Here is a 16,339-nt window from a genome sequence, read left to right as displayed (position 1 = left end):
TGGTTAAGACTTCACGCTTCCAGTGTAGGGGGTGCAGGTGCAATCCCTCATTGGAGAACTAAGATCCTACATGCCGCTCGGTGGAGCCCCCAAAAAAAAAATTTCTCTCAAATGAACTTTTTACAAAACAGAAATAGAGTCACAGATGTAGGAAAAAAACTTATGGTTACCAAGGGGGAAAGAGGGAGGGGAGGGATAAATTGGGAGATTGGGATTGACATATACACACTACTATATATAAAATAGATAACTAATAAGAACCTACTGTATAACACAGGGAACTCTACTCAGTACTCTGTAATGACCTATAGGGGAAAAGAATCTAAAAAAGTGGATATGTGTATATGTATAAGTGATTCACTTTGCTCTGCAGCAGTAACTAACACAACATTGTAAATCAACTGTACTCCAATAAAAATTCATTACAAAAATAAATGTTGATGTTGAAAAATGAAAAAAAATTACTCTCTTAGCAACTTTCCAGTATACAGTACAGTGTTATTAACCATAGTCACCATGCTATATATTACGTCCCCAGGACTTATTTATTTTTATAGCTCAAAGTTTGTACCTTTTGATCTCCTTCACTTATTTCATCCACTCTCCTCACTCCTCTAAGCCCCCGCCTCTTGCAACCATTAATCTGTTCTTTGTATCTATGCGTTTGTTTTTGTTTTTCATAGTCTTAGATTTTATAAAGTAATTAGAAAAAGGAGAATTGACCTTGAGTGGTTATTGTAGTGATTTTCAGTTACTTTGCTTCCTAAGAAATGAGTAGAAATGTGTCTTGTTATGTAATTATATTTTTATAGGCATGGCAGAAGGCTCGAAGTGATGGGTGGGAGCGAGCCTTTTGTGAAAAGAATTTTCTTTCACAAGCTACTATGGAAATAATCATAGGCATGAGAACTCAGTTGCTTGGTCAACTTAGAGCATCAGGTAAAGTTTTCCTCCAAAGAACCTATTTAAACTACTGAGAGTTGCCTGTACCTTATAGTATTTCTAGTGTTAACTAATGCCATCTTATATTATTTTTATGACATTATCATGTTGTATATCTTATGTTCATGAACTGCTTTGTAGACTTCTGCATGACCTCAACTTTTGTTTGTTGATTAAAAAAATGATATTGTAGAAGCTATAGTTGAGAAATATATGAATGCTTTTTGATACTGTTGGCAATGATCAATTTATAATATATTTGTTGGCAAAAATCAATTTAGAGATTGTACTTGTTATATTTTATCACTATTAATAAATACTTAGCTCTATGAAAGAGAAATTACAAAAATTTATATAGATTTATATGAAAGCTGGCCTTTATATTTTTGGAACATAAAACAACTAGTAATCACTTGAAGGCACTTGATTTTTTTTTTTAAAGAGAATATCAGTTTTGCTATTTCATTTTAGAATTGCTCCTTTGAATTTCTTTTTGAGTGGCATAGTACATTGAGGAAACAGAAGAAAAGTACCTGAGCCTGGATTTATGGAATAGCTGAAGTGCCAGAGTAATATAAGGAATGAACCAGAGGATTTAGAGTTGTCTCAAATATGGGGAAATATGAAGGACTTTTGAAATTCAAGCAAGAATATATTTACTTGACTTCACTTCCAGGATTAGTTTCTGTCACAACCAAGATGTTATTAATACCATTCAGCAGAATAGTTTAGGTTTTCAGCTATGATTTTAGTATGTTTCTGACAGCAGCTTATGAAGAACTTTATTGCAAGAATATGTATTTGTTTTTGAAGTCCCTAACTCCTCAATGAATCTTCTGCTTACTTTAGCCTAAGCAAACTTAAACTTTCTTAGAACATTGACTCTATATTTTAAACTTTTCAGAGGAGATTTTATGAATTATTGTGACGTTTGAATCATTATTGAATTGAATCATTATTTGAATTGTATGGATTATACAATTTTTTGTTAAAAACCCAAATTTAAAAGTATATTTTGTGCAATAGAAAAAGTTGGTGTGATTTGTTTCCTCTTTCTAGGTTTTGTGAGAGCACGAGGTGGTGGTGACATTCGAGATGTTAACACAAATTCTGAGAACTGGGCTGTCGTTAAAGCTGCATTGGTTGCAGGCATGTATCCTCATTTAGTCCATGTGGACAGAGAGAATGTAGTACTGACAGGGCCAAAGGAGAAAAAAGTACGGTTTCATCCCACTTCAGTTCTCAGTCAGCCTCAATATAAAAAGGTAAAACTTTTTGAATGCTCTTAGGCCTTGAGGTAAAACTAATCTAATTTAGATAGTTGAAGATAAATAAAAAAATGCTCCCAATGCCAACCTGCTTTAAGAAATTAATTAGTTATGTATGTATAATTCAACATTGGAACAATATTTTGGTTGAGTCTTAAAGTTGGAAGAGGTAATGTGGTAAGTATTGAGGACTTTTGTACAAACTACATGACCAATGACTTGCTTTAATTTTTGTTTGGGTACTAATATACAACATCTATTTCGCTGAGGAACTTCGTACATTTAAAAAGTATTACCAGTAAATTAAGTGATAAATTTACTTAACAGTTTTAAAATTTATTTTCCTAATAGATTCCTCCAGCTAATGGTCAAGCTGCAGCAATTCAGGCACTGCCCACAGATTGGCTTATTTATGATGAAATGACCAGAGCTCATAGAATAGCTAATATTAGATGTTGTTCAGCAGTGACACCTGTCACTGTATTGATATTTTGTGGACCAGCTAGGTTGGCAAGTAATGCTCTTCAAGAACCTTCATCTTTTCGAGGTAAATATATTATTGAAGGAAATACAAATCTATTTTGAAATAAAATTTTTTCTTCTTACTAAACCAAACAAATTTGGAAATTATAAAAATTTATGTGGTAGTAGCTCCCTTTTGATGTATTAAGACTAATTAAAAATTACTAAAGTGTACCACTGTTCTTGAAATTGATTTCTAAGGTAACTTGATATTCATTTGTGCATTTTTGATTAATCTTGTTGATAGTCTGTTTTTTTCTTCCACTTGAATTTAAATGATAGTTTAACATAAAAAACACGTAATTGTTTAACTACCAAATATAAAATAGATAGCTAGTGGGAAGCAGCCCCGTAGCACAGGGAGATCAGCTCCTTGCTTTGTGACCACCTACAGGAGTGGATAGGAAGGGCGGGAGGGAGACGCAAGAGGGAGGGAATATGGGTATATATGTATATGTATAGCTGATTCACTCTGTTATACAGCAGAAACTAACACAACAATGTAAAGCAATTATACTCCAATAAAGATGTTAAAAAGAAAACAAAAAAGTAATTGTTTAAAGGAAATGTTACCCATTTTCCCACTACCCTTATGCAAACACTTTTAATACTATACATTTTTTTCTGTACGTTTACATATTTTAGGTTATTTTACCCATACTGTTTATATTCTGCTATTTTCATTTCACAAAATATAAAAAACATTTTTAATATTTCATATTAATGGCTGGAAAATATTCTATCACATTATAGTGACATAATGCATTTGAAATGTTCCTTTATAGTCAGACATCTAGATTGTTTCCAATTTTTTGCTATTTGGTGATTCAGCAAATATTTATTGGGCAACTATTACATGTCAGTTATTGTGCTAGGCATTGAGGATATAACAGAAAACAAGATATACAAAGTATTTCTGTCTTCAGGAGTTTACCTGGTAGTGGGTGTTGACATATAGCAAAAAAGTAAATAACATGCATGGTACTTTGAAAAAAATGAAGAGGGTCTCCTTAGGAGTGACCTACTTTAGAAAGGGACCTTAGACAAGTTTCTCTGAGGAGATGAGATTTAAGCTGAGCTCTAAAGTATGAGAAGAAATCAGCCATGTGAAGATGCAGAAATATGCTCTAGGTAGGAGAAGATGGCGAGGACCAAGATTCTGCACTAGGAAATGATATAGGAACAGACAGAAAGGTTGTATGATTGGGACCACAGTGATCAAGGTGAGAGTGGGATGATCTAAGGTTGAAAGAAAGGCATGGATTTGTAAGGGAAATGCAAGGGAAACCATTGAAGTGTTTTAAGAAAGGAGTAACATGGTGTGATTTATGTAAAAAAAAATCATTTTGGCTGTGAGAATGGATTGCTTGAAGGAGCAAGAACGGAAGAGAAGAGGCAAGTAGGAGGCTTTTGCAGTGGTCTTATGATAGATAATGATGACTTAGAACTACAGTGGTGGCATCTGATATGAAAAGAAGTAGATTTGAAATTATTTTGGATGTACTAGTAACGGCTGGATTGAATGTGTGTGGTGAGTGAAAGGGAGGAATCATTAATTCTTGGGTTTTTGGCTGTGGCAGCTAGTTGAATAATTGGTGCCACTTATTTGAGATTCAGAAAACTGGGAGGAGCAGGTTGTGTAGGGGAGAAGTCAGGGGTCCTCTTAGACATGTTAAATTTGAGATGGCTAAGGAATCCTAAGTAAGATTTTTTCTTTTGGAGTCAGTGGATTTATTCTCCATATCTGGGGCTCAGGGAAAAAGTTTGGACTAGCAATACAAATTTGGAAATCATCAGCTTGTAAATGATATTAAAAAAAAGAGGGTTCTTGACAAAATTTGAAAAATTCTGATATTTAGAATTTGAGTGGAGAAATAAACAATGGCCAAATACTGAGTTTTAATTTGTGACCTGTTGTGTTTGGAGAATGCCCCACACAAATTGTTAGTATATCAGGAGGATTTGTGTAAATGTAGAGTATCTATATTGACTTACTTTTTTGTCTGTGATATAAGATAGTAAAAGTGAAATTTTTTTTCCTTTCAATATGTGTGAACATCAGATGGTATTCCTAATGACAGTAGTGATAGTGAAATGGAAGACAGAACTACTGCTAATTTGGCAGCTTTAAAACTTGATGAGTGGCTCAGTTTCATACTAGAGCCAGAGGTAAGTTGCTTTTTAGTAGTGTGATAGATTTCTTTTATTCAGTTGTATGAATTGATACACAGTGTGATGAAAATTATATCTTTAAAATTGAGCCCTTAGTATGAGAGAATACAGCTTGTTTTTCAGTTTTCATACATTCTCTGCCATATTGGGGTTTATTCTCTAGAGGATTTGAGAAATCTAGGTGTGGCTCAGTATTTGAGCATGGTAATATTTGAATATTTTTGTGTATATAAGAAAATATTGAGTATTGGGTACACAAGAAATCCTTTTATTTTATATAACTCTGTTTATAAGGGAAAGATGTGAGTTCATCCTGTTTTCTCTTTTCATATTTCTCTGGAGTAGGAAAGATGAATGTTTTTTTTCAAATTAAAATTTTTCTTGATAAAGCCTTCCCTTAATTCCATCTTTACTTTTAAAGATCATTCTGTATCCTTTTTTGGGACAATATCAACTGTTAAAAGTCGATACTGGCTAGGTTTACTTTTTTGCCATACATTCATTTATCACTTCAACCTACTGCAGTCTCATTTCCATTCCCATCGATCTTTTACTTCACTTCACTGTGCTTGCCAAGGTCAATATTGTCTCCTCCAGGTTGTCAAAGCCAGCCTGCTGTCCTTGATAAATTTGACCTTTCTCTCATGTTTAGCTATTGTCCATACCTTTCTTTTTATTGATTTTGCCCTTCCCCATTTTTCTTCCTCACCCCTGTCCCAACTTCTTTGTCACTAGTTTCTATGACATTACTCTTTCCTGATTCTTCTATCTAGAGAGGTCATTCCTTCTTAGGTTCTTTCACTAACTCTTCTGTATGTGTTTGTGCCTTAAATGTTAGATGTTCTCTAGTAGTCTGTTCTTTACTCTATTCTTCTGTCTCTGCACAATCTCTAAGGACCTTACCTCTATGTGTAGATTTAGTAACCATTTATCCATTGATAACTTCCAGGTACATCTTATCTGTATCTCTAGCTTAGGCTTTTCTCTGGACCTATGAATTCAGCTGCCTTATGAACATCATCATTTGGCAGTAAAATGAAGTATGAATGGAACTAAATGTATTTTTCTTTATTTACCCTGCTGTTACTTTTCCAGTATTAATCACACTCTACCACACATTGTTTACTTTCTCTCTCATTGGACTGTTTCATTTGATTTTGGGTCTCTAGTGCCTCAAAATGGTAAATAAGAAGTTTTATTTCTTTCATGCAGCAAAAAGACTGAAATTGATAGTAAATGATATGAGATGTAAAACGTGTTCTTTGGAAACAGTTTCAGACCTTAACTAATAAACAAATAGTTGTCTTGCAAGTGTGATAGATATTTTGCTTGTATCTGTTTGAACTGAAGAAACCATTTTATTATAGGCAGCCAGTTTATTGCTGCAGCTTAGACAGAAGTGGCATAGCTTATTTTTACGCCGAATGAGAGCTCCATCCAAACCTTGGTCCCAAGTTGATGAAGCTACCATAAGAACAATTATAGCTGTTTTAAGCACTGAAGAACAGTCTGCAGGTTTACATCAGCCATCTGGGATTGGCCAAAGGCCAAGGCCTATGTCTTCAGAAGAACTTCCTTTGGCATCATCTTGGAGGTCAAATAATAGCAGGAAAATTTCAGCAGATACTGAATTTTCTGATGAGTCTTCTACTGCAGAAAGGTAAATTCATAACATTTTATCAAAACGAGATATTTTCTCTAGGAAAATAGTTATTTATCATAGAATCACGTGCTTTTGTAATATTTAAAAATTACTTTCTTATAATCTAAGATATACAAAAAGGTCGCAATAAAATGGGAAGAGTTACTTTCAAAAGATAATTCTTTCAAGTGTTAGATAATATTAAGGATTTCAAGCTCCTGGGGTCTTGAGTTATTTAACAAGGAAATTTTTTGTCAGGAAAAGCTTAAAACATTTAATTTCCAGAATTTACAAATTTAGGACCTGAGAAAAAGATAGCAACATTTTTTATTATGTATTTTAGTTGATATATGTCAAGCCATATCTTTCCTAGATACCTCACAACGAGAAGTGTTGGCTGTGGCCATTTAGAAGAACAGCCTCCCCACAAGCCTTACCTAGATATTAATAACACTGACTAGTATTCCTACAGAAAAATACTTTATTCATTCTTTCATACAGGGACACATTGAATGCCTGTTGTTCTTTTTTTTTTTTTTTTTTTTTTTTTTTTTTTTTTTTGCGATACGCGGGCCTCTCACCGCTGTGGCCTCTCCCACTGCAGAGCACAGGCTCCAGACGCGCAGGCTCAGCGGCCACGGCTCACGGGCCCAGCCACTCCGCGGCACGTGGGATCCTCCCGGACCGGGGCACAAACCCGCGCCCCCTGCATCGGCAGGCAGACTCCCAACCACTGCGCCACCAGGGAAGCCCGCCTGTTGTTCTTAGTGTGAGGGATATGGCAATGTGTAAGACAGACAAAATCTCTTTCTTCAGAGAGTTTACATTTTATTGAGGGGAGGCATACATATATTAAAAAAGTAAATAAGTTTACTGTCTTGGCAAAATTTTTTAGTTTAGCTAACTTCTTTTATCCTTTCTAGCATTTGGCAATTAGATGTGATTTTTTGTTTATTATATGATTAGTAATAATAATGAGAGCTCTTATATTGAATTATTTATCAAAAAATGTAATTGGTGGTATAATAGTGGTTATAATGAATTGTCGGTCATGATTCAGAAATATTTCTGGTTGTAAAAATATTTGTTAGAATCAAATTTAAATTTCTTTATATCAGTTAATTTTTTTTTTTTAAACCGGGTTAGAATTGATAACAGAGACAAAATTCTTGCTTGGAATGCTAGTTTTGGCAGTATGGTAGATAGTCTCTGTGGTAAGAATATGATTTCACTGTTAAAAACCTGAAAATAGGAACAATGGAAACATAAAAGATACGTAGTGCTTATTGTTTTTCAAGGATCAGATGGAGTATATAGTACCTGCCTTCTTTTGATCAGATTTTACTTATTGGAATGAAACATAAAGGCATGTTATCAGTTAAGACTTCAGTTAAAAAGGAATAATACATGGTGGTTTCCAAGTTCTTTGTATATTACAGTTTAGGAATAATTCAACCAGTTGCTTAGAAAACCTTCTCGTAATATGCGTCCCTGAACCTTTTTCTCTGATGTAGACACTGCCAAGTGAAAGGAAAATAGTAAAAAACACATTTTCTACTTAGACACGCCTCACTTTTTAAAAAGATTGTTCTAAAAGTTTACTTGAACAATGATTGTTTAGAATGTGTGAATACATTTGCATAGAAATTATGTGGTAGAGTTATTTATAGACTAATCGGTAAAAAACCTTTTATATTCAGAGACTTTTTACACACATATGTGTCTATATACATACACACATACTACACACATACATTTTTAGGGAAAAAAAACCTTTGTTTTTTTTCTTTATAAAAGTAATACATACTCATTTAATAAAATTTGGAAATATAGAAGAAGAAAATCAGAATTATAAAGTGTAATATTAGTTATGGTTTAGAAACTGATTATCTTATAAATTCATTTTTCCACCTGTGATACCAGTGTCTACCATTTTCCTTTCCTTACAAGTTGTAGCCTTGCACTCTTCACTCTCTTGACTGTTGAACAGTGAGATACAGAATTTCATCCACTTTTAGACTTTTGGTAGCATTAATAGTTAAGGCCTGGAATTGATGTAGCTCGGTAAGGAATAGAATGAGGACTCTTAGGAAGATTTATTTTTGAATGGAGAAGTTATAATCTTTCTAGGATTACTTCTTAGAGAAAAGGGATTTATAGTTAGAGTTTTCATGCTAGCATGGCAAGATATAGATTAGATAATTTCTTTTAATAAAAGCATTTTATTTAAACTCTTTTAAAAGTTTAAGAAACTATTTAAAAATAGAAGTTGCCCACATCACACCTTAAAATTAAACCAATTTTTTATTGTCATTTTCTTTTTTTTTTTTTTTTTTTTTTTGCGGTACACGGGCCTCTCACTGTTGTGGCCTCTCCCATTGCGGAGCACAGGCTCCAGACGCGCAGGCTCAGCGGCCATGGCTCATGGGCCCAGCCGCTCCGCAGCATGTGGGATCTTCCCGGACTGGGGCACGAACCCGTGTCCCCTGCATCGGCAGGCGGACTCTCAACCACTGCGCCACCAGGGAAGCCCTATTGTCATTTTCTAAATAATAACTTGCTCGTTTACAGAGAATAAGCATATCTTTTCTATAAGAAAAATGAGATATAAATGAGTTATCAGAACTCTTTGTTCCTCTTAAATAAAAATTTAGGTTGAAAGGGTTTACACGAATGTTTTGTTTCTATGTGCATGAAATTTTGGGGGGGGAAGCCAAGTATGAGAGAAAAGCTTAGAATAGAGCACAGAGTCAAAGATCAAATTGAAAACCACAAAAGTAGACATTTAGTTCTATTGAAAACATCATTTTTATTTTAATAAGGTATTACACTCAGTTAAGTTCTGTTACCTAATTTTCGGGTAAATAAAGTACCAGGGAAAGAATGATGGAATTTTAGAGGTGTAACTTGATAATTCATTGGACGTCAATTCATGAGAGAAAAAAAACCCTGAAAAATTGGTTTTTTGCATTCATCAAGTTGTTATTAATTATTCAGATGTTTATTCATTATATATTTTTGTTAATATTTTTAGGTTTTAGCTATTTTATTTCATTTGTGAATGAAATAGTATTGGATCTAAGATACTTGCTGAAAGAGAAGCAAATTGTGGGGATAAGCTATTTTAACTTGTTTTGAAGGCAGAATAATTATAATTGCAAGACTCAGTGGAAGTTTATGTACTATTGATGACTTGGCCTTTTTTGTTTTGTTTATTTATTATAAATATTGTTAAACATAGCAAAGTAACTGATATGTCCTGGTGAATTCCATATTTCAGCTTCAGTAGTTTACCAAGATTTTCACCTATTTGCTTTATCTACCCCAATTATTTTTTCTTGCTTCCTTTCTTTTTCTGTTTACATATTTCAAAAATCAGTCTCACACATCATGTCATTTTACCCTTCCGTATTTAAATATGCATCTCTTAAAAATAGAGGCATTTTTCCTACATAATCAAAATCCAATTATCAGTCCCAATAAAATAATCATTTCCCCAATTCTCAAACTATAGATTTATTTGAAACAACATCTAGGGAGGACTCATGCATTGTATTAGGGTGTCTTGTTTCTTGAATCTCTTGTGATGTAGAGCAGTTAGTTCCTCTGTTGACTTTTTTTAGGGAACGAGGTCAGTGGTATTAGATGTACCACATTCTGTATTTGTTTCTTTTTATTGCTATACCCTATGTATTTCATGGAAACTGGTGGTTAGCTCTCAGGGCTTGATTAGATCCAGTGTTTTGGCAAGAATATTTTATAGGTAGTGCTATGAACTTTATATTGCACTACTTTAGGAAGTACTTAATGTCTTTTTTTTTAATGTCTGGTTGTTCCACTAAGATGTATACTTTTTTAAAAATTGTAAAATTCCTGACTGCCGTTTTTGCTGCATTTATTGATAGAATTTTAAAACAGAAGAATCTTAGCATTTATCTAGTTTACTCCCTTTATCTAACAGGTAAGGAAATTAAAACTCAGATAAATTAAGACTTGCCCAGGATCACCTGCCTCGTTAGTTGTAAATTTAGTACTGTCCCAAAAATCTTCTCTCCTGACTCTAGTCCAGTCTTATTTCCACTTTACCATACTGTAATTTTTAGTATGCTTTTGAAATCTATTGTATTTGGCTTTACGATATTATATGAAAGTGGAATGGAAGCGGAGTCAGTGATATTCTAGTAAAGGCCATTAGCACAGGTATATTTAATTAATTTTATAATGTTAAAAGACATTAAATATCAATATAAGACATTATAATTGTTAAGGACTTCTCCTAGACATTAAAAGAGATTAGGAGTTTTGTAAGGGAATAATACTTGGGTATTTAATATTAAGTTAAAGATTTTTGTAGGTTGTTTTAAATGTATTTTTGTATTGTTTTAAATGTTGTTTTTGTAAGTATACCGTAATAGTACAACTCTTTCATCTAAATGTAATTGAAGAATGAAATTGCCTTTTTAAATACTATTCCATAAATCAAAGTGTCATTGGAACTTTGGTTTGAAATGGACTCTTCTTTGTATCATGAACTTATGTATAACTGATCTTTGCTTCCTCATTTTCACTCAAGAGTATTGATGAAATCTCCATCTCCAGCACTGCACCCACCTCAGCAGTACAAAGATAGAGGAATTTTACATCCTAAACGAAGCACTGATGATAGGTCAGATCAGCCTTCTGTGAAATCTACAGACAGCAATAGTTATCCAAGTCCTTGTGCTAGTCCTTCTCCTCCATCCTCAGGAAAGGTAGAGTATCAAGGATTTGTAGCAAATCTGATGTTACATATTTAAACAAAATTATAGAATAATTCTGTTTTTAAGTTACTAATCATGGCCTCTGTTCTAGATATAAATAGAAGCTGACAAACCGAGTAAACTTTTTAGTTTTTTCCTGCTTGCCAAGTATTTTGGGTCATTATCATCTTGGGGTGTTTTAAACCTAATAGGTCATTCACTGATGGCATGTAGCTAGGCAGTTCATGATTTCCTTTCTGTATCTTTAGAACCTTTTTTTGTTAAAAACAAATGACAAGAAGATTTTCTTAAATTAATTTTGGTTCATACCTTCAGAATTGAAAACAATAGTTTCTTTCAATTCTTAATTGATTTCTCCAATTCAATGGTTATATTAAAAAATACAAGACTGGATGGGGTTAGGAAGATAGGAAATGTTGATAAAGAATTGAAAACTATATATCTTTTAAAAAATTTGTAATACGAATGATTTCAAATGTTTAGAATATGTTTACATTTACTTTTCTGCATTGTTAGTACCTGAGTATTCGATTAGTGTTCGTTAGCTATATGATGTGGTTTTGGTGAAAATGTCTGCTGAACTACTCTTGTTAAATAAGAGGAAAAGAATGTTTTTGCAGATTTGCATTCTTAGGTTTTAAGATATTTTTGTTTTTTTGTTTTTAATTTTAAAGTGCCTTTGTTAAGGCATAATTTACACAATAAAATTCACCAATTTAAACTGTACAATTGAGTGAATTTTGACAAATGTATACAATCATGTAACTGTACTATAGTCATGTAGAGAACATGCCCATCACCCCTAGATTCTGGCAACCACTAAACTGCTCTTTGTTCTGGGAGTTTTGCTTTTTTTGGAACTTCCTGTAAATGGAATGTATATAGCTTTTTATGACTGGCTATTTCACTTTTGAAATTCATCTGTATTATTGAGTGTATTATTAGTTTATTACTTTTTATTGCTGAGTAGTATTCCATTGTATGGATATGCCACAGTATGTTTGTCTATTTACCATTGATGGACATTTGGATCATTTCTACTTTTTGACTATTATGAATAATATTCAGGTACAAATCTTTATGTATAGATATATTTTCTAATCTTGGGTACATACCCAGGAGTAGGTTTGTTGGGTTGTATGGTAAGTGTAACTTTACAAGAAACTACTCAACTGTTTTCTGAAATAGCTGTACTATTTTCTATTCCCTTCAATAATCTATGAGAATTCCATTTGTTCAGTATTCATAACAATACTTAACATTACTAGTCTCTTAATTTTAGCCATTCTCGTGGGTATATAGTGATACTCCACTGTAGTTTTAATTTGCATTTCCCCAGTGACTAAGGATATTGAGCATCATTTCATGTGCTTTTTTGCCATTTCTGAATCTTCTTTGGTGAAATATCTGTTCAAATTTTTGTTAACCTCTTTACATTGTTCATTGGTTGTCTTTTTTTATTTAGTTGTAAGAGTTTCTTAGTATATTCTGGATACAAGTCTTAATTTTATGTTTTGAACATTTTTTCTAATAGTCTGTGCTTACATTTACATTTTCTTTTTTTTTTTTTTTTTTTTTTTTTGCGGTACGCGGGCCTCTCACTGTTGTGGCCTCTCCCGTTGCGGAGCACAGGCTCCGGATGCGCAGGCTCAGCGGCCATGGCTCACGGGCCCAGCCGCTCCGCGGCATATGGGATCCTCCCAGACCGGGACACGAACCCGTATCCCCTGCATCGGCAGGCGGACTCTCAACCACTGCGCCACCAGGGAGGCCCTACATTTTCTTAATGGTGTCTTTTTTTTTCTCATGTAACCCATTACTTTATTTATTTATTTATGAGTGTTTTTTAATTTTTTATTGAGGTATGCTTGATTTACAATAGTATATTAGTTTTATGTGTACAACATAGTGATTCAATATTTTTATAGATCATACTCCACTTAAAGTTGTTACAAAATAATGGCTGTATTTCCCTGTGCTGTACAATGTATCCTTGTTGCTTATTTACTTTATTTTATTTTTTATATTTTTAATTTAATTTTTATTATATGTTGGAGTATAGTTGATTTACAATATTGTATTAGGTTCAGGTGTACAACAAAGTGATTCAGTTGTCTTTTAAAGAACAAATATTGATGGAAATCCATTTAATCTATTTTTTTCTATTTTGGTTTCATCTGTTTTTTGTATTAGAGTTCATATTTTTGGTGTCCTAAGAAGTCCTTGCCTAATCCAAGATTTTCTCCTGTGCTTTCTTCTAGAGATTTTACAGTTGGAACTTTTACATGTATTGATAGGTATATGATCTATTTCATATACCTTGAATTAATTAATTTCAAGTTAATTTTTGTTTATAGTATGGGTGGGTGAACGATAATTTTTTGGTGTTTGCCTATACAGTTGTTCCAGAACCATCTGTGGAAAAGATCTTTTTTTCATTGAATTACCTTGGCACCTTTGTCAAGAATCAATTGACCATAAATATGTTTTCTACTTATTGGACTCTATTTCATTGATCTGCATACTTCTCCTTTGCCAGTGCTACAGTGACTTGATTATATAATAGCTTCCTAGTAAGTCTTGAAATCAGTTAATGATTTTTCTCCAACTTTGTTCTTCTTTTGCAAAATTGTCTTGGCTCTTCTACAATCTTTGTGCTTTTGTATAAACTTAGAAGAAGCTTGTCAATTTCTACAGAAAAATTTTTGGTATTTTGAGGGGAATTGCATTAAATCTATAGATCAACTTGAAAATCTACAATTAACAATTTTTAGTCTTCCAATCCATAAGCATAGCTGCATTTATTTAGATATTCTTTAATTTCTCTCAACAGTGTTTTATAAATTTCAGAGTTCAAATATTACAGTTTTTTTGTTACATTTATTCCTAAATATTATATATATATATATATATATATATATATTTTTTTTTTTTTTTCTTTACGCGGGCCTCTCACTGTTGTGGCCTCTCCCGTTGCGGAGCACAGGCTCCGGACGCGCAGGCTCAGTGGCCATGGCTCACGGGCCCAGCCGCTCCGCGGCATGTGGGATCTTCCCAGACCGGGGCACAAACCCGTGTCCCCTGCATCAGCAGGCGGACTCTCAACCACTGCGCCACCAGGGAAGCCCAATATTTTATATTTTTGATGCTGTTGTTTTTTTAAAATTTTAAGTTTCAGTTCATTGGTATCATATAGAAATACATTTGATTTTTGTATATTTATCCTATATCCTATGACCTTACTTCACTTATTAATTCTATTAGCTTTTTATGTAGATTTCTCAGGATTTTCTACATGGACAATCATGCTGTTAATAAAGGTAGTTTTACTTTTTTCCTTTCCAAAGTGAACGCCGTTTATTTCTTTTCTTGCCTTATATCTATGACTAGAACCTCCAATAAAATATTTAATAAAGATGTTTAGAGCCCTCCTCTTTGTCTTGACCTTAGAAGTTAAGCCTTAAGTCTTTCACCATTTAGTGGGATGTTTTCTTTTGGATCTAGTTTGCTAAGAAGGTTTGTTAGGAATAAGCATTGAATTATACTCAGTAATTTTTTTTTTTACATCTATTGAAATGATAACACAATTCTTTTTTTTTTTGGTCTGTTAATATAATGGATTTCATTGATTGATTTTTCCAATGTTTATACCTCTCTTGGTCATAATGTATTATCCTTTTAAAATATTGCTAGATTTGATTTTGTTCAATCAAAAATTTTGTTAAATGAGGGATCTTTGTTTATGAGGGATATTATTCTCTTGTTATCTTTTCTTGTGTTATCTTTGGATGGTTTTGGTATCAGAGTAATGCTGTACTCTTAAAGATTCGTTGGGAAGTGTTCCTTCCACTTCAATTTTTTGGAAGAGATGTATAGATTTGGTATTGTTTCTTCCTTAAATGTTTGATAGAATTCACTAGTTAAGTCATTTTTACCTTACCCTAATGTATCCTGAATCAGTATTATGCCCTTTCAGTTACAGTTTGAGAACCTTGCAACAGTGTACTTTTATTTTACCCTTCAATCCATTATGTTATTGGTTTCATACATTTTTTTAAATATATGTTATAAATGCCACAATGTATTTTTTTTTTTTTTTGGTACGTGGGCCTCTCACTGTTGTGGCCTCTCCCATTGCAGAGCACAGGCTCCGGACGCGCAGGCTCAGCGGCCATGGCTCACAGGCCCAGCCGCTCCGCGGCATGTGGGATCCTCCCAGACCGGGGCACGAACCCGTGTCCCCTGCATCGGCAGGTGGACTCTCAACCACTGCGCCACCAGGGAAGCCCCTGTTTTTTACTTACATAGTCAATTATCTTTTTATCAAAAGTCAGGAAAATGTCCTTTATATTTACTCTATATTTACAGTTTCCTGTGCTTTTTATTCTTTTGTGTTGACACGAATTTCTGTCTTGGATCATATTATTCTGGCTGAAAACCTTCTTTTAACATTTCTTTAAGTACAGATCTGCAGGAAATGAATTCATTTAGCTTTTGTGTGAAAATTCTTTTTCACTTTTATTTTTGAAAGATATTTTTACTGTGTATATAATTCTAGGTTGACAGTGATTTTCTTTCATTATTATAATACTATCATATTAGTAGTTTACATAGTTTCTCATGGGATGTCTACTATCATTCTTATCTTTCTTTCTCCATATATAATTTGTCTTTTTTTCCCTAGCTGCTTTTAAGATTTTCTTTTTCTCACTGGTTTTCAGCAATTTGATTTTGATATGACTCGGTCTGGTTCTCTTTATATTTCCTGTTTAATCTGTATATTTATAGTTTCCATCAATTTGGGGAACTTTAACACCATTATTTTTCATATTTTTTTTTGTATCTCACCTCTCCCCCTTCTTCTCTGGAACTTTAGATATACAAATGTAAGACTACTTGATATTGTTCCACGGGTCACTGATATTCTCTTCATTTTTTTCAGTTGTTTTTGTCTCTTTCCTTCATTTGAGATCATTTCTATTGCTACATCTTTAAATTTACTGATGTTTTTATTTGTAGTGTCTAATCTGATG

At 33.3% G+C, this 16,339-nt stretch overlaps 1 protein-coding gene across 1 annotated transcript in view; it reads left to right on the top strand.

The window, feature by feature from the left end:
• YTHDC2 (YTH N6-methyladenosine RNA binding protein C2) overlaps window positions 1–16,339 on the top strand; it is a gene marked incomplete at its 5' end in the record, with an annotated part of 71,974 nt that overhangs the window by 46,166 nt on the left and 9,469 nt on the right. The window contains 6 exons of the mRNA XM_079703916.1: window positions 813–939; window positions 2,002–2,207; window positions 2,562–2,757; window positions 4,795–4,901; window positions 6,272–6,564; window positions 11,120–11,297. Of these exons, the coding sequence (XP_079560042.1) occupies window positions 813–939; window positions 2,002–2,207; window positions 2,562–2,757; window positions 4,795–4,901; window positions 6,272–6,564; window positions 11,120–11,297 (1,107 nt within the window). The remainder of the gene's footprint in view (window positions 1–812; window positions 940–2,001; window positions 2,208–2,561; window positions 2,758–4,794; window positions 4,902–6,271; window positions 6,565–11,119; window positions 11,298–16,339) is intronic.

The sequence above is a fragment of the Hyperoodon ampullatus genome, assembly GCF_949752795.1.
Source record: "Hyperoodon ampullatus genome assembly, chromosome: 4".
NCBI classification, from domain to species: Eukaryota; Metazoa; Chordata; class Mammalia; order Artiodactyla; family Ziphiidae; genus Hyperoodon; species Hyperoodon ampullatus.
This window is presented reverse-complemented; position numbering and strand designations above follow the sequence as displayed.